Below are 18,854 nucleotides of genomic sequence, written 5' to 3'. Positions count from 1 at the left end.
GCGGGCTACCGGCGCCGATATGCTGGTCGCCGGGAGCCCGGCAGCCGGCATACCATACTACACCCATGCCCTGGTGGTCTAGCGGAAGACATGAGCGAAATGGGTTTCCGCAATCAGCGCCTCCAGAGTGTCTCCAACTCTGCAGGCTTTGAATTACCACTTACCTTTCTGAAATGTCCGGCTGAGGTCCTGGGACTGGAAAAGCGATTTCTAGCATATGCTTTACCGGTGCCCACTGAAACATTGGACCTCATTGCTAGTGTCACAGCGCCAGTGGGAGTGAGGGAGCTGCAGCAACAGTTCTTCCATCGCACTCAGGCTGCAACATCAGTCTCCTGTAAAAAATGTGCGTCCAGCTGCTGCCGGCACCAAAACAAAACTGAATGGACTGGGTCTGGGGAGGAATTATAGGTGAAGAGTACCCAATGCATTCTGCGACTCAGTGGCGGAACTAGCGAGCGGTGGGCTCAGGTGCGACAAAATGCTTTGCCCCCCCCCCCTCATTCCATCCAAGTCCACCCCCTCACCCCTGGAGAGGATCTGGTGATGGGGACCTGCTCAGGGCCAGAGAAATGGATACCTAGCAACAGTGCCGTAACGAGACATTTTAGCACTGTGTGCAAGAAATGGCATCGGAGCCCCACCCCTGCATGTAAACCAGGGGCAGTGCGCGCCTTAGGCGCGCGCAAAAATACATATGGGCGTGGCTTCGTGGGGAAGGGGTGTGGCCACAAAATAATACCAATTCAAATAATGGTGCACAGTAGTCTCCATTATTCAAATTACGCCACACAGTAGCACCACTACACCAGGTAGAGACCCTTTTACACCTTAAGGCGGAGAGATTCCCCTTTTTACACATTACGGCAGACAGCGTGCCCTTTTTACACATTACGGCAGACAGCATGCCCTTTTTACACATTCCGGCAGACAGCGTCCCCCTTTTTACACATTACGGCAGACAGCGTGCCCTTTTTACACATTACGGCAGACAGCTTCCCCTTTTTTACACATTCCGGCAGACAGCGTCCCTTTTTTACACATTACGGCAGGCAGATTCCCCCTTTTTACACATTACGGCTAACAGCGTCCCCCGTTTTTAAACATTACGGCAGACAGCTTCCCCCTTTTTACACATTAAGGAAGAAAGAAAGAAAGAAAGAAAGAAAGAAAGAAAGAAAGAAAGAAAGAAAGAAAGAAAGAAAGAAAGAAAGAAAAAAAAAATGAATGAATGAATGAATGGATGAAAAGAAAGAAAGAAAGGATTATACTTACTGACTCAGGCTCCTCGGTGCAGCTTCTGGCAGAGATCCCGATTCCCGGGCAGGAGAGAAGGAGTAGGAGGGAGGTGGAGGAGGGAGCCGCAGCAGCGCTGTGTTATTGGTGGAGGCGCTGCTGCTGCTGTCCCAGTCCTTCACCATAGGCTGTTCTCCGCTTCACAGCGTCAGAAGACAGCCTATGGTGAAGCAGAGGGACAGCAGCAGCAGCAGCGCCTCAACCAATAACACAGCGCTGCTGTGGCTCCCTCCTCCACCTCCCTCCTCCTCCTTCCCCCCGTGGCAGCTGCGCTCCTCTCCTGTGTGCTGCGGGCGGCGGTTGCCCGCAGCACACAGCGGCATGTAATGAGTCAGTTTGACTCATTACATGCTTTGGGCCCCTGGACAGTGGCGGGCCCCAGTGCAACGCACTGGTTGCACTGGCGGTAGTTCGGCCTCTGCTGCGACTGTTTGGTGCCCGGTTCATTCCAAACCACCCAATCCCCATGGTAATCCTGTGTAGCCTATGGACCCTGAAGAAGAAAAATATTCACCACTTAAGCATACTTGCCTACCTGACCCTCTCCATGAGGGAGAAAATGCTCTGTTCCTGGACTTTCCTGGTAATGTATGATTGCCATCACCTGTGGTGAGCTAGTTAATTGCTAAGAAAGGTGTTTCACCACAGGTGATGGCAATCATACATTACCAGGAAAGTCCAGGAACAGAGCATTTTCTCCCTCATGGAGAGGGTCAGATAGGCAAGTATGCACTTAAGCATACCTCCCTACATGACCCTCTCCAGGAGGGACACAATGCTCTGGTTCTGGACTGTTTTCTTTATTTATGATTGTCTGCACCTGTATTCAACATGTTAATGGATAAGAAAGGTGTTTCAGCACAGGTGATGGCAATCCTAAATTGAGGGGGAAGTCCAGGAGCAGAGCATTCTGTCATGTCATGTCATGTTGGGAGGTATGCTTAAGTGGTGAAAAAAGGTCAGTTTTCTGCAAATGACAGATAGCTTTTAGAGAGGTAGACAAAAGCAGTACTGTACAGTGTGTTTAAAAGTAAGTAATAATGACTGAGTAGAATCACATCTGTAGGGGAAGCCCATTCAGATTCACAGCAGGTGGCAGATAAATAAATCTATATTTTTCTTGTAGATGAACTTACCAAAAACTCTCTGCCCAATACAGCATTTTTTGAACATCATGACATTTTGAGTCAGTGTGCCTGTCTTGTCTGTGAAGATGTAATCTATCTGTGCCAACATGTCACAGAGGCTGTTGCCTCGTGCCTGGGCTGGTGAATCCGATTCCGAGTGATACATTTCCAAGTCTTGGCTGATGAAAACATTGTGGATCACATGAATGGAATCCAGCCTGCAGAAAGATATAAAACATAGTACCGCTTATCAAAAATGTTCCTTGTCCTATAAAAAAAGGAAAAGGGGAATTCAGATGTTCACCTACTAATTGGAACGAGTATTTCTCCAAAGAGATAGTTATTCACAAAAAAACACCTGGTAAGACAAGCATTTAGGGGTAGATTTACTACATCTTCTAAACCTGACAAATGGAAGTGTTGCCCATAGCAACCAATCAGATTCTATTATTTTCTGTAATGCAACCGAGAGATAAGTAAAATCTGATTGGATGCTATGGGCAACAACCTCCACTTGTCTGTTTTAAAAGCTTTAGTAAATCCACCCATAAGTATGTGAGAAAATGTGTTAATCAATATCTTAAACAGTAACATTTGTATACAGTACAACACATATGAAGCTTCACTAAAACAATATTCAGAATGTAAAACATATTTAGCACTAAAAAATAGGGGTCTGTTTATAAAAAATGCATCAGTGCCCCGAAAATTAGCATTCCTCATCACCGCATATTTAGTGACCATGTATCACTGGGGCATACTTGCCTACCTGACCCTCTCCATGAGGGAGAAAATACTCTGTTCCTGGACTTTCCTGGTAATGTATGATTGCCATCACCTGTGGTGAGCTAGTTCATTGATAAGAAAGGTGTTTCACCACAGGTGATGGCAATCATACATTACCAGGAAAGTCCAGGAACAGAGCATTTTCTCCCTCATGGAGAGGGTCAGGTAGGCAAGTATGCACTGGGGAGATACCAGTACCTGTGCTCTGATAAAAGCCCTTGCTAGTTAGGCCAAGAAATTAAGTGCTGGTGCTAGCAATTTACTTCCAGCTTCGGAACGAACTAAGATGGTCATTCCGACGTGATCACACGTTGCGCTTCTTTGCAGCCGTGCGATGGGGTCGGAACTGCGTATGCGTGGCAGCCGCATTGCGCAAGCGCATTGTTGCCTGGTGACGGCCGTCTCCAGGCATCAACGCCGCTAGCGAACAGAGCGTTCGCAGCGGCGCCCGCAAGAAGATTGACAGGAGGAAGGTGGAGCCGGGCGGCAACTCACCGTTTTCTGGGAGTGGTGAGTACAAAGCAGGCGTGTCCAGGCGATTGGAGGGAGCATGTCTGACGTAAATTCCGGGACCTGCATCGCTGGATCGATTGCACAGGGTAAGTACTGTAACTCTTACCCTGGTCTTCTTTTACAGTAAACTTTTTTTGCATAGCAGGGCTGCACAAGCATTCGCAACCCTGCTATGCAGAAGTACACTCACCCATAGGCGGCGTCTAGTTGATCGCACGGGCAGCAAAAAGTTGCTATGTGTGATCAACTCAGAATGACCCCCTAAATTACCATGCATTTGATAGTGTAACATATAGTCTACAATGGCTAACACAAGCTAATGACAGTTTTAGTTATCCGGGGGAAGGGCTAAGCTCCAAAAAGTCAGTTTATAATGGTTACAGTGCAGTGAGCTTTGGGTAAAGCATATAGTACTGTATAAGCACAAATACAAGTATTACATGTTTTGTCCATAATTCAGGCATCAAGAATATTCTAAAGGGCAAAATAAAGAATCTATATAATAATCAATGGTGGTTTGTCCGTCTCCATCATTCACAGTGAGAGCTACTCCACCATAGCAATGGGTGGGCATATATAGCAGGGGCAAGTATAGTGGGAGGGGTGGGAATGGTAGGGGTGCGGGGGTGGGCTGAGGCGATCCAGCTGTCTAATGGTAATCACACAATTGTCTCTTCTTACAGACACTGGGGATGATTCAGATGTGAACACACAGAAACCATTTCTCTCTGCATATTATTATTATTATTATTATTATTATTATTATTATTATTATTATTCTTTATTTATATGGCACCACAAGGGTTCAGCAGCACCCAATTACAGAGTACATAAACAAATAATCAAAACAGGAAAACAGTAACTTACAGTTGAATACAATATAGGACAAGTACAGGGTAAATAAACATAGCTACATCAGCAGATGACACTGGAATAAGTATCAGGTGGCAGAATCCTGCTGGATTTGGTGCAGTTGAAGATTATTAAAGTAAGAAAAACGATAAGTACATGAGGGAAGAGGGCCCTACTCGTGAGAGCTTATATTCTAAAGGGGAGGGGTAGACAGACAGGGGTGACAAAGACAGGGTACATAGTGTGGAACAAAGGGTTAGGATGAGATTTGGCTGGGTTTGGTGAAGAAGTGGGTCTTGAGGTCCCGTTTGAAGATTTGTAGAGAGGTGGAGAGTCTGAGGGGGAGACGTAGGGAATTCCAGAGAAATGGAGCAGCACGTGAAAAATCTTGGAGGTAGGAGTGGGAGGAAGTAATCAGTAGGTAGGAGAGTCGGCGTGCATTAGCAGAGCGAAGAGGACGGGTGGGAGTGTAAAGGGAGATGAGGTCAGAGATGTAGATGGGAGAGGAGTGGGTGAGGGCTTTGTAAGTGAGTGTGAGAAGCTTGAAATGGATTCTGAAAGGGAAGGGGAGCCAGTAAAGGTCTTGTAAGAGAGGAGAGGTGGATGTAGTGTGTTTGGTGAGGAAAATGAGCCGGGCAGCAGCACTGAAGATAGATTGGAGTGGGGAGAGGTATTTGTCAGGAATACCAGTCAGGAGGAGATTACAGTAGTCCAGTCTGGAGTTGACCAGTGAGTGGATAAGGTTGTTAGTAGCATCCTGGGTCAGAAAGGGTCTGATCCTGGAAATATTTTTCGATGAAAACAGCAGGTTTGTAAGAGGTGCTGAATGTGTGGTTTGAAGGAGAGGGAGGAGTCAAGGATTACTCCAAGGCAGCGCACTTGGGGGCTAGAGGAGATAGTAGTGCAATTAATAGATAATGAGATTGTAGGAGGTGAGTTTATGCGGGAGGGAGGGAAGATGATCAGCTCGGTCTTCGACATGTTAAGTTTAAGAAAGCACTGGGACATCCAAACAGAGATAGCAGAGAGGAAAGATAGATTTGAGTGTCATCAGCATAGAGATGATATTGGAAATCAAAAGAACTAATGAGCTTACCTGTTGAGGATGTATAGAGCAAGAAAAGAATAGGACCAAGGACACAACCTTGGGGTACCCCTACAGTTAGTGGAAGTGAGGGAAAGGTGGAGTCATGAGAGGAGACAGAGAATGAACGGTCAGAGAGGTAGGAAGACAGCCAAGAGAGGGCATTATCACGCATACCAATGGAGTGAAGGATTTGCAGTAGGAGAGGGTGGTCCACAATGTCAAAAGCAGCAGAAACAAAAAGAATAAGTAGAGAGTAGTGGCCCTTAGATATAGCAGCATGGAGGTCGTTGCAGACTTTTGTAAGGGCAGTTTCAGCTGAGTGGAGAGGATGGAAGCCAGACTGGAATGGGTCAAGCAGTGAGTGTGAGGAAAGAAAGGAAGTAAGGCATTTGTAGACAATACGCTCAAGGAGTTTGGAGGCAAAAGGAAGAAGAGAGATGGGTCATGTAGTTGGAGAGAGTGTTTGGATCAAGGGTATATTTTTTAAGAATAGGAGAGATGAGTGCATGCTTGAAGGCAGAGGGGAAAGTGCCTGATGAGAGGGAGAGATTGAGAAGGTGCGAAAGATGGGAACAGGCAGAAGGAGACAAGTAGCGGAGGAGGCGGGAGGGGATTGGGTCAAGTGGCGAGGTGGTGAGGGGACAGGAACGAATGAGGGCCATGACTTCCTCACCTGATGCACGGGAGAAAGATGTCAGAGTTGGTGAGAGGGATGGGGAGGGGTGGTAAGGGATGGGAGGAGGCTGATTTCTGATGGTGTGATGTGATGTACTGACGTATGGAGTCAGCTTTGGATGTGAAGTAAGTGGCCAAGTCAAGAGCAGAGAGTGAGGAAGGGAGACAAGGTGGAGGTGGGGAGAGGAGTGAGTCAGTAGAGGATGGCAAAGAGTCACTGGGGGTTAAAAGACTGGGAGGAGATGAGGTCCTTGAATTATGACTGTTTAGCAAGAAAAAGGGCAACACTGAAGGATGAGAAGATAAGTTTGAAATGGAGGAAGTCTGCCTTAGAGCGTGATTTCCACCAGTGTCGCTCAGCAGTGCGTGAGCATTTTTGCAGATATCTGGTGCAATTGGTGTGCCAGGGTTGAGGTGTTAATTTGTGAGGGTGAATAGTGGTTGGTGGTGCAACCGAGTCAAAAGCAGAAGTAAGGGATGCATTGTATATGGAAGTGGCTTGTTCAGGGCATGAGAGAGAGAGAATAGGAGAGAGAAGTGAGTCAAACAGGGAGGAAAGGAATGTGATGTCAATAGCTTCAATGTTACGCTTAGTGATGGTAGCCTTAGGAGGTAGAGATGGGGAAACAGAGAGAGATAGGTTAAAGGAGAGTAGGTGGTGGTCAGAGAGGGGAAATGGGGAGTTGGAAAAATAATAAATATCACAACGGTGAGTGAAGACCAGATCCTGTGAGCTTCCATGAACATGGGAGGGTGAGGAGGTCCACTGGGAGAGACCAAGTGAAGAGGTGAGGTTAAGGAGTTTAGATGCAGGGGATTGTGTGGGGGTATCGATAGGGATGTTGAAATTGCCTAGGATAATGGAGAGAATGTCTGAAGAGAGGAAGTGAGGAAGCCAGGAAGCAAAGTTGTTGATGTGATTTGGAGGCAATGCCAGGGGGGCGGTAAATGACAGCTACTTTAAGATGGACTGGTTGGAAGAGGCATATAGCATGGACCTCAAATGTAGAGAATGTATGGGATGGTTCTGGTGCTATGAGTTGGTAGGAGTAACTAGAAGGTAAAAGGACCCCAACAACACCACCGCAATGGCGACCCCCAGGTCGGGGTGCATGTGTGAATGCGAGTCCCCTGGCAGAGAGAGCAGCAGGAGAAGTAGTGTCAGAGGGAGTATTCCAGGTTTAAGTAATGGCTAGTAGGTGCAGGGAGTTGGAAATGAAAAGGTCATGTGTCCAATGGCACATAAGTTGACCATCGGCAGTGCCATTGGACACTGCCCGTTCCTATGGTCAAGAGCAGAATGTCTGTGGGTCCATAACTGCCAGTGCCTGTGAAACTGAGTCTTTAGACTTGCCCACGACATACCTGCCACCCCTCTTATCACCACCCAGAAATGCAAATTGAAATTGCATGGATCTACATGCAATTACAATCTGCGTTTTCTGGCAGTAACCATGCATGTGCTGTCATCCCCTGTCATCTCCCCACACCCCCAGAAGGCACATAAGTCTTGTATGCACAATGGCAGATTTGCACCACAGCCTGTGGCATCTCAATAGCACACCCATCAGGTGAAGTATTAGCATACAGGCGCAGTACCACCTTTGAATCATCACCACTGTGACGAGCATGTCACGATCCGGGTATCTGGACGCCATTACTTACCTTTCAGATGCCTTCTAAGGCTGGCTCAGTGCTCCAGGACCGGATCCCATCTGTTATTCTGATGTCCACATTCCTGCCTCCTCTCCTGTCACTCTGAGACGCTGTCACAGCGGCGCCATGTTACATCCTGAATGGCGTCTCCCGCGGCCTCCGCCGCCGTCCCTGAGTTTCTGCATGCAGGATGTCAGAGTGGCGCTTACGTCAGCCGCGGCCTCCGCTGTTGCCTGTGTGGTTCAAATGTGCACTCATCAGTCTGGCGTCTCCTGTTTACTGTTAAAGTTCCCACATGGATTACAAACCAATCTTCCCTCCAAGTGTCTGCATGGGCGCAGCCATGTTGGATTCTGTCACCAGTTCATTTCCACCAATCTGTTGTTACCATTGTAATCTGCATAATTGCCTAGCCAATCCCTTCCTTGCTGCAGGTATAAGTATTCTGTGCCTGAGCAAGGAAGGCGTCAGTGCTTTGGTTGTCAAACCTAGTTCCAGTTTGTCTCTCTCTCCTGTGGTTGTTTTCCAGGTTCCAGTTACCATCTCCAAACTTCCACTAAAGAGACCCGCTCCAGTTTACCATCTGCGGTGCAGCCTGACTCTCCAGTCCTCTGGGACTCATCTGTTTCCAGTTACAGAATTACCTGCTTCCAGCCTAGCTTCCAGCAGAGTTCAGCTTTTCTTAAAGTGCCGGTATCATTTCTGCAGATTACCTCTCACCACCGGTACTATTATTTCACCGCTCTCAAGCTCCATATATCCATCATATTTCATCGCTCTCAAGCTTCATTTATTATTTGGCTGGTTCCATCCAGCAATCCACTCCGTGCTAACATCAGTCTGGTTCCAGCCAGTACCCACAGCAGCCATTTTACCCACAGCAGCCCAGCTGTTCCTGGAACACCAGCTGGTACGATCCTGGGCTATCTCCATTGCTACAGTCGGGCCTGGTAAGGACTTTCCAACTAGAAGATAATAAGAACTGTCTCATACTACCAGAGCCCTGTGGCCCTTGCCCTCCTGTAGTACCCAGGAACTGTATTATTTCTCTGCTGATTTTATGTTTTCCTTTTATTGCTGCTGTGATACGGAGTATGTCTTAATAAACATCATTGACTTTTATTCTGGTTGTCGTGGTCACGCCTTCGGGCAATTCTTCTACGTGTAACTTACATGTCTAGGGGTCTGATACAACCTCCCAGGTTCCACTACACCTCAGCCCCTACAACTGAGGCTGCCTACCGTCAGCTCAGGCCCTCAGTTGTGACAGAGCATTGCTGACAATTTCAAGGAAGAGTTTGAGGAATTATAGCAGCAATTTTTAAATGTACAGTAATTTATTATATTTTAGGCATGGTACTCCACTTAAATGAAAGAATACATCTTTTGCAATAATAATACATAGGACTGACTAATGGCCCTTTCACACTCAACCCCCGGTTCCAACCCGGGTCTTCAGACTGCTTACTCCTGTCACACCACCTGGATGGTCCCGGGACTTGACAGTTATTACAGGATGCTATCCTGCTAATCAGGAGCCTTTTGGTATGATCCGGGCCTGCCTTTCACTCTGCAGCCGACCCGGGTTGTACCCAGGAATAACTATGGTCACAATCCAGTACTCGGAACCGGGATGTATGAGCTAGGTCGACCCATTCACACCGAGCCAGGACCTGGGTCATTCCAGCTTGCCTTGGCAATAACCTGGGTCAGAGGCTCAGTGTGAATACCAAACCTTATTATTTTATATGAAATGACACAGAACAATGTAAAACAAGTATATGCCTTCTGGATTTATGACTCTACACTTAAATAAATCTGATGTTAAAATGTAATTTTTTTTCAGTTTGAGGATATCATTTGAACTAATGATCACGGTAAGAATAAATTCCAGGTTTAACTTCAGTAATACCCATATATGGTAGCAGATTTTGGTTGACCAATTTTATCATTGGTTTTATCAACTAGTGTAAGAAATACGTAATCGGCAAAAAGACAACCTTTATATATTTTCTGCTCTTGGAAATCTTTCATAAAAATTCATATTTATAATTGGTTTTCTAATTGCTAAAATACATATTAACCCACTCAACATTATTGCAAAATTGTGTAATAACAATTTTAATTGACATCACAGAATGACCATATAATTACTAGTTGTATAACTTGTATAAAATAAAGGTAGTTATTTGAAATAGCTGATTGTTTCACTCACGAGATGTAAAGAACAAAAGGTACAAGTGTGCTCATAGTAGTGAAGTATCCCCAAAACATATAAAATCCAACAGTAGGGGATTGCAGCTGACCAGAACCAGGTATGTAGTAAACCTTTCCCATAATCAATGTGTTCCAGACACCAGCTCCAACAGCCAATCCAAACGACACAGAAACTAATATTAACACGATCTGTGAACCATAAAAAGAGCTCATTAGAACCAAGAGATACTGTAATGTAAATGCTATTATTATAAAGTTACAGTACTTACTATGAGCACACATTTATTGAGTATGTTGTCCAGATTTGTCCTCTTCATTGTTACTTTACCAGCATTTTTCATTATTTTGGTGTCAACTCCTGAAAGAGACATAAGGCTGAATACAGTATATGATCAGTGCTGCAGTGACAACACTGCATATCACGACAAACCTGCTTGTAAACAAAGGTTTTCTCCCACTCACCAACAGCTTAATGCCGCTTAACAATAGCAAAGGGTTACAGTGATACGTGGGACAGCAGTAAGGCGTGCAAAATAGGTTACCATTTCTTCATGGTTAACCACTCCTTAAATTGAGAGAAGTAAATATAAGCCAAATCTCCATTGATTTAATAAATTTAATACATTTTCTCTAACGTCCTAAGTGGATGCTGGGGACTCCGTAAGGACCATGGGGAATAGCGGCTCCGCAGGAGACTGGGCACATCTAAAGAAAGCTTTAGGACTATGTGGTGTGCACTGGCTCCTCCCCCTATGACCCTCCTCCAAGCCTCAGTTAGATCTCTGTGCCCGAACGAGAAGGGTGCACACTAGGGGCTCTCCTGAGCTTCTTAGTGAAAGTTTTAGTTTAGGTTTTTTATTTTCAGTGAGACCTGCTGGCAACAGGCTCACTGCATCGAGGGACTAAGGGGAGAAGAAGCGAACTCACCTGCGTGCAGAGTGGATTGGGCTTCTTAGGCTACTGGACATTAGCTCCAGAGGGACGATCACAGGCCCAGCCTGGATGGGTCCCAGAGCCGCGCCGCCGGCCCCCTTACAGAGCCAGAAGGCAGAAGAGGTCCGGAAAATCGGCGGCAGAAGACGTCCTGTCTTCAACAAGGTAGCGCACAGCACTGCAGCTGTGCGCCATTGCTCTCAGCACACTTCACACTCCGGTCACTGAGGGTGCAGGGCGCTGGGGGGGAGCGCCCTGAGACGCAATAATAAACACCTTGGATGGCAAAAGAATGCATCACATATAGCTCCTGGGCTATATGGATGCATTTAACCCCTGCCAAAATACATAGAAAAACGGGAGATAAGGCCGCCGATAAGGGGGCGGAGCCTATCTCCTCAGCACACTGGCGCCATTTTCCCTCACAGCTCCGTTGGAGGGAAGCTCCCTGTCTCTCCCCTGCAGTCACTACACTACAGAAAGGGTTAAAAAAGAGAGGGGGGGCACTAATTACGCGCAGTATTAAATAAAACAGCAGCTATAAGGGGAAAAACACTTATATAAGGTTATCCCTGTATATATATAGCGCTCTGGTGTGTGCTGGCAAACTCTCCCTCTGTCTCCCCAAAGGGCTAGTGGGGTCCTGTCCTCTATCAGAGCATTCCCTGTGTGTGTGCTGTATGTCGGTACATTTGTGTCGACATGTATGAGGAGAAAAATGATGTGGAGACGGAGCAGATTGCCTGTAATAGTGATGTCACCCCCTAGGGGGTCGACACCTGAGTGGATGAACTGTTGGAAGGAATTACATGACAGTGTCAGCTCTGTATAAAAGACAGTGGTTGACATGAGACAGCCGGCTACTCAGCTTGTGCCTGTCCAGACGTCTCATAGGCCGTCAGGGGCTTTAAAGCGCCCGTTACCTCAGATGGCAGTTATAGACGCCGACACGGATACTGACTCCAGTGTCGACGGTGAAGAGACAAATGTGACTTCCAGTAGGGCCACACGTTACATGATTGAGGCAATGAAAAATGTTTTTACACATTTCTGATAATACGAGTACCACCAAAAAGGGGTATTATGTTCGGTGAGGAAAAACTACCTGTAGTTTTCCTGAATCTGAGAAATTAAATGAGGTGTGTGATGATGCGTGGTTTTCCCCGATAACAACTGATAATTTCTAAATGTTCTTGGCATTATATCCTTTCCCGCCAGAGGTTAGGGTGCGTTGGGAAACACCCCCTAGGGGGGATAAAGCGCTCACACGCTTGTAAGGGCTCTACCCTCTCCTGAGATGGCCGCCCTTAAGGATCCTGCTGATAGAAAGCAGGAGGGTATCCTAAAATGTATTTACACACATACTGGTGTTATACTGCGACCAGCAATCGCCTCAGCCTGGATGTGCAGTGCTGGGTTGGCGTGGTCGGATTCCCTGACTGAAAATATTGATACCCTAGATAGGGACAGTATATTATTGCCTATAGAGCATTTAAAAGATGCATTTCTATATATGCATGATGCACAGCGGAATATTTGCCGACTGGCATCAAGTCTAAGTGCGTTGTTCATTTCTACCAGTAGAGGGTTATGGACACGTCAGTGGTCAGGTGATGCGTATTCCAAACGGCATTTGGAAGTATTGCCTTATTAAAGGGAGGAGGAGTTATTTGGGGTCGGTCTTTCAGACCTGGTGGCCACGGCAACAGCTGGGAAATCCACGTTTGTACCCCAGGTCGCCTCTCAACATGAGAAGACGCCGTTTTATCAGGCGCAGTCTTTTCGTGGACAAGCGGGCAAAAGATTCCTCATTTCTGCCCCGTGACAGAGGGAGAGGAAAAAGGCTGCAGAAATCAGCCAGTTCCCAGGAACAGAAACCCTCTCCCGCCTCTGCCAAGCCCTCAGTATGACGCTGGGGCTTTACAAGCAGAATCAGGCACGGTGGGGGGCCCGTCTCAATGAATTTCAGCGCGCAGTGGGCTCACTCGCAAGTAGACCCCTGGATCCTTCAGGTGATATCTCAGGGGTACAAATTAGAATTCGAGACGTCTCCCCCTCGCCGTTTCCTAAAGTCGGCTTTACCAATGTCTCCTTCTGACAGGGAGACTGTTTTGGAAGCCATTCACAAGCTGTATTCCCAGCAGGTGATAACACGGTACCCCTCCTGCAACAGGGAACAGGGTATTATTCCACACTGTTGTGGTACCGAAGCCGGACGGCTCGGTGAGACCGATTCTAAATCTAAAATCTTTGAACACTTACATACAGAGGTTCAAATTCAAGATTGAGTCACTCAGAGCAGTGATTGCGAACCTGGAAGAAGGGGACTACATGATGTCTTGGGACATCAAGGATGCTTACCTTCATGTCAAGAATTTACCCTTCTCATCAAGGGTACCTCAGGTTTATGGTACAGAACTTTCACTATCAGTTCAGACGCTGCCGTAGGGATGGTCCACGGCACCCCGGGTCTTTACCAAGGTAATGGCCGAAATGATGATATTCCTTCTAAGGAAGGGAATTTTAGTTATCCTTTACTTGGACGATTCCCTGATAAGGGTAAGATCCAGGGAACAGTTGGAGGTCGGTGTAGCACTATTTCAGGTAGTGTTGCGGCAGCACGATTGGATTCTCAATATTCCAAAATCGCAGCTGGTTCCGACGACTTGTCTTCTGTTCCTAGGGATGATCCTGGACACAGTCCAGAAAAAGGCTTTTCTCCCGGAGGAGAAAGCCAGGGAGTTATCCGAGCTAGTCAGGAACCTCCTAAAACCAAGCCAAGTCTCAGTGCATCAAGGCACAAGGGTTCTGGGTAAAATGGTGGCTTCCTACGAAGCAATCCCATTCGGCAGATTCCACGCAAGAACTTTCCAGTGGGACCTGCTGGACAAATTGTCCGGGTCGCATCTTCAGATGCATCAGCGGATAACCCTGTCACCAAGGACAAGGGTGTCCCTCCTGTGGTGGTTGCAGAGTGCTCATCTTCTAGAGGGCCGCAGATTCGGCATTCAGGACTGGGTCCTGGTGACCACGGATGCCAGCCTGCGAGGCTGGGGAGCAGTCACACAGGGAAGGAATATCCAGGGCTTATGGTCAAGTCTGGAGACATCACTTCACATAAATATCCTGAAGCTAAGGGCCATTTACAATGCTCTAAGCTTAGCAAGACCTCTGCTTCAAGGTCAGCCGGTGTTGATCCAGTCGGACAACATCACGGCAGTCACCCACGTAAACAGACAGGGTGGCACAAGAAGCAGGAGGGCAATGGCAGAAGCTGCAAGGATTCTTCGCTGGGCGGAAAATCATGTGATAGCACTGTCAGCAGTATTCATTCCGGGAGTGGACAACTGGGAAGCAGACTGCCTCAGCACGACCTCCACCCGGGAGAGTGGGGACTTCACCCAGAAGTTTTCCACATGATTATAAACCGTTGGGAAAAACTCAACAGGTATTGCGCCAGGTCAAGGGACCCTCAGGCAATAGCTGTAGACGTTCTGGTAACACCGTGGGTGTACCAGTCAGTGTATGTGTTCTCTCCTCTGCCTCTCATACCCAAGGTACTGAGATTGATAAGATGGAGAGGAGTAAGCACTATATTCGTGGCTCCGGATTGGCCAAGAAGGACTTGGTAACCGGAACTTCAAGAGATGCTCACGGAGGATCCGTGGCCTCTACCTCTAAGAAGGGACCTGCTCCAGCAAGGACCCTGTCTGTTCCAAGACTTACTGCGGCTGCGTTTGACGGCATGGCGGTTGAACGCCGGATCCTGAAAAGGCATTCCGGATGAAGTCATCCCTATCCTGATCAAAGCCAGGAAGGATGTAACCGCAAAACATTATCACCGCATTTGGCAAAAATATGTTGCGTGGTGCGAGGCCAGTAAGGCCCGACGGAGGAAATTCAACTGGGTCGTTTCCTACATTTCCTGCAAACAGGAGTGTCTATGTGCCTGAAATTGGGGTCCATTAAGGTTCAAATTTCGGCCCTGTCAATTTTCTTCCAAAAAGAACTCGCTTCAGTTCCTGAAGTTCAGACGTTTGTAAAAGGGGTACTGCATATACAGCCTCCTTTTGTGCCTTCAGTGGCACTTTGGGATCTCAATGTAGTTTTTGGGTTCCAAAAGTCACATGGGTTTGAACCACTTAAATCTGTGGAGTTAAAATATCTCACATGGAATGTGGTCATGCTGTTGGCCCTGGCCTGGGCCAGGCGCGTGTCAGATTTGGCGGCTTTATCCTGTAAAAGCCCTTATCTGATTTTCCATTCGGACAGGGCGGAATTGAGGACTCGTCCTCAGTTTCTCCCTAAGGTGGTTTCAGCGTTTCACCTGAACCAACCTATTGTGGTGCCTGCGGCCTTGGAGGACTCCAAGTTGCTGGACGTAGTCAGGGCCCTAAAAATATATGTTTCCAGGACGGCTGGAGTCAGGAAATCTGACTCGCTGTTTATCCTGTATGCACCCAACAAGCTGGGTGCTCCTGCTTCTAAGCAGACTATTGCTCGTTGGAATTGTAGTACAATTCAGCTTGCACATTCTGTGGCAGGCCTGCCACAGCCAATATCTGTAAAAGCCCATTCCACAAGGAAGGTGGGCTCATCTTGGGCGGCTGCCCGAGGGGTCTCGGCTCTACAACTTTGCCGAGCAGCTACTTGGTCAGGAGCAAATACGTTTGTAAAATTCTACAAAATTGATACCCTGGCTGAGGAGGACCTGGAGTTCTCTCATTTGGTGCTGCAGAGTCATCCGCACTCTCCCGCCCGTTTGGGAGCTTTGGTATAATCCCCATGGTCCTTACGGAGTCCCCAGCATCCACTTAGGACGTTAGAGAAAATAAGAATTTACTTACCGATAATTCTATTTCTCGTAGTCCGTAGTGGATGCTGGGCGCCCATCCCAAGTGCGGATTGTCTGCAATACTGGTACATAGTTATTGTTACCAAAAAATCGGGTTATTGCTGTAGTGAGCCATCTTTTCTAGAGGCTCCTCTGTTATCATGCTGTTAATTGGGTTCAGATCACAAGTTGTACGGTGTGATGGGTGTGGCTGGTATGAGTCTTACCCGGGATTCAAAATCCTTCCTTATTGTGTACGCTCGTCCGGGCACAGTATCCTAACTGAGGCTTGGAGGAGGGTCATAGGGGGAGGAGCCAGTGCACACCACATAGTCCTAAAGCTTTCTTTAGATGTGCCCAGTCTCCTGCGGAGCCGCTATTCCCCATGGTCCTTACGGAGTCCCCAGCATCCACTACGGACTACGAGAAATAGAATTATCGGTAAGTAAATTCTTATTTTTACATATCATTATTGTAAATTAAACTATCAGTCTGAAAAGGATGTGCATTTCTGGAAGCAATTTGTACTTTGTCAAAGTTAAGTTTTTGTGGGAACAAAAAGGCCTTATTTGTATATTTTTATTTTGTAGTATTTTCCCCCATTTATCTTGCTGTGGAGTAAAGATGGGTACACACTTGGACAGCGGATTGGACTTTCAGCTGATCCACTGACCTATCTGGCAATTGGTAAGTCCATACACACGTACCAATCCGCGTCCCGATGTATTGAGCTTGACATCACAACTGGGTGGGCATTACATGTGCCTGCCCAGCTGTGATGCCTGTCACCGGCGGCCTCTGAAACAAGTGTATGGATGGTCAACGGTCGTGGTGCATACTCAACGCAATACATTATGTCTCTGAACGACATTGTTCACAGACATATCGCTGGTACACACCTGCCGACATGCTCGCAATATATTGTCTGTTCAATTGAATGGCCGATATATCGCCCAGTGTGTATCCAGCTTAAGTGCAGTTATCAAGTGGTTAACATTTTGAAACCATATTATATACACTAGTAATGATTTGATCAATAAATAAATAATCTTTTAATTGTAGTATTTTCAGATAAACAAAAATGGTATTATATGTATTACTTGCAGCTAGGTGCACTGTTAGTACAAACCTGCATAAATTACAAGGCCATAACATGTGGCAGTGTTGCGGATTCTGCAGTCTCTCAGGAGAATGTTGTCATTACTGAGGGGATACTTTTTGCCTTTCCAGTCCAAGATTCCAACAAAGTTGTGTAACCGGGCATTTGGCAATTCACAGGTTATCAAACCTGTAATTTTAATCCTCATTAAAGCAACAAAACTATAAAGAATAAATTAATTTCATTTGTTATTATTAAATTACCAACATAATGAAATTCAAGAGGAGAAACTAGGGTAAATGGCAAATTATAAATGGCGCTATCATTATAATCAATGCTGTAGTTTAGAAGGTCAATAAAGGTAGAGTACAGAGTAAGCCAATATGGAAGTAACAGATAAAATAAGTATGAAATGAAAATATCAAAAGCTACCAACCTTGTAACGCTTTTGTCACATCTACAAAGTGTCACAATTTTGTCATGACAGTCCTAATTTGTGGACTTCGAAAGAGAGAGCGATTTAAATATATAAAACCTCTTTGGCTGTTGAGGGTTCTCTCACCCATGGGTTGAAGGCTTTTTTTTCACAATTGTTCTCATCACAGTCCAACATTAATATCAATGATTTTTCTATGTAATACCCAGACAAACTACAGTATGCCATGTTTTTTTTAGAAGACTTTGTGTATTTTTTGAAAATAGCATTGGTCTTTTTAATCATTCATGTCAAAGATAATTTCAGCAACTTGACCAAAAAAGTTTTTATTGAAATTTCAAAAACTACCGTACAGTAACCTTTTTTATTCTTATAAACACCACACAAAAAAATATTTTTTGGTGTAGCTGATGCATCAATAATTCATGTATACAAAATAGTAAAAAGCAAGATTCTATGTAGAGGTTTTGACCAAAATAAATTCTGAACTTGACATTTTGGCTGTCTTGGTTTAAACACTTGCTATGTGTAGGAAGAGTATGGTAGCCCAACAAGGCCTACCATTTTATAAAGAAGGCAACCTACCACATTAAATGAGTTACCACTTTTGTATTAATTTGACACAAAATGGGGGAGATCTCAGCTTTATATCCCCTGCATCTGTAAAAATTGTTTATTTTTCGTAGTGCTACACATTTTGCAATGTTTGAAAGCATTAACGTTGGTAGCTCACAAAAGTATGGCCATCACTGCCTTAGGGCCATAGGTGTCTATTTACTAAGCCATGGAGAGAGATAAACTACCAACCAATCAGCTTCTGACTGCCATTTTTCAAACACAGCCTGTAACATGCCAATTAGTAGCTAATTATTAATACGTTATCACTCTCCACTATCTATCTTCAAGGCGTAGTAAACAGTCTCCTGCTCTCAGACCCCTTATACCCCTGGGTCATGGACTGCAAGGTATGCGTTTAAAATACCGCCAGTCAGGTTGCAATACCAATGCCATAATCCCAACAGGGATACAATCCTGACTACGGAATACCAGCGAGGTTGGTGATTCTCCCTCTGTGGGTGTCCACGACACCCATATAGGGAGAATAGAACCTGTGGTGAGCGAAGCGAATCAGCGTGCCTGCAGCATGCCTGCTCGCCCCTCTGATGGCATTCTGGCCAGGATCTCATACCGATCCTGTCTGCAATGGCTATTTTTTATTTATGTTAATTATGTTACTACACACTTAATAGATAAATTGCAAATAATACTAACTACATGTCAATTATTTGCTAATGATCATATTTTCTAACTACCAAGTATTACAGATATTTGCTGTAGTGCTA

General features: G+C 46.0%; 1 protein-coding gene across 1 annotated transcript in view; it reads right to left on the bottom strand.

The window, feature by feature from the left end:
- Positions 1-18,854, bottom strand: part of LOC135046821 (phospholipid-transporting ATPase IK-like) — a 1,701,102-nt gene that overhangs the window by 866,902 nt on the left and 815,346 nt on the right. The window contains exons 10-13 of the mRNA XM_063955407.1: positions 17,106-17,264; positions 10,479-10,567; positions 10,208-10,398; positions 2,433-2,641 (exon numbers count right to left, since the gene is read on the bottom strand). Of these exons, the coding sequence (XP_063811477.1) occupies positions 2,433-2,641; positions 10,208-10,398; positions 10,479-10,567; positions 17,106-17,264 (648 nt within the window). The remainder of the gene's footprint in view (positions 1-2,432; positions 2,642-10,207; positions 10,399-10,478; positions 10,568-17,105; positions 17,265-18,854) is intronic.

Source organism: Pseudophryne corroboree, chromosome 1 (assembly GCF_028390025.1).
Source record: "Pseudophryne corroboree isolate aPseCor3 chromosome 1, aPseCor3.hap2, whole genome shotgun sequence".
NCBI lineage: Eukaryota > Metazoa > Chordata > Amphibia > Anura > Myobatrachidae > Pseudophryne > Pseudophryne corroboree.
The sequence above is the reverse complement of the archived record's forward strand: the minus strand, read 5'-3'. Positions and strand labels throughout refer to the sequence as shown.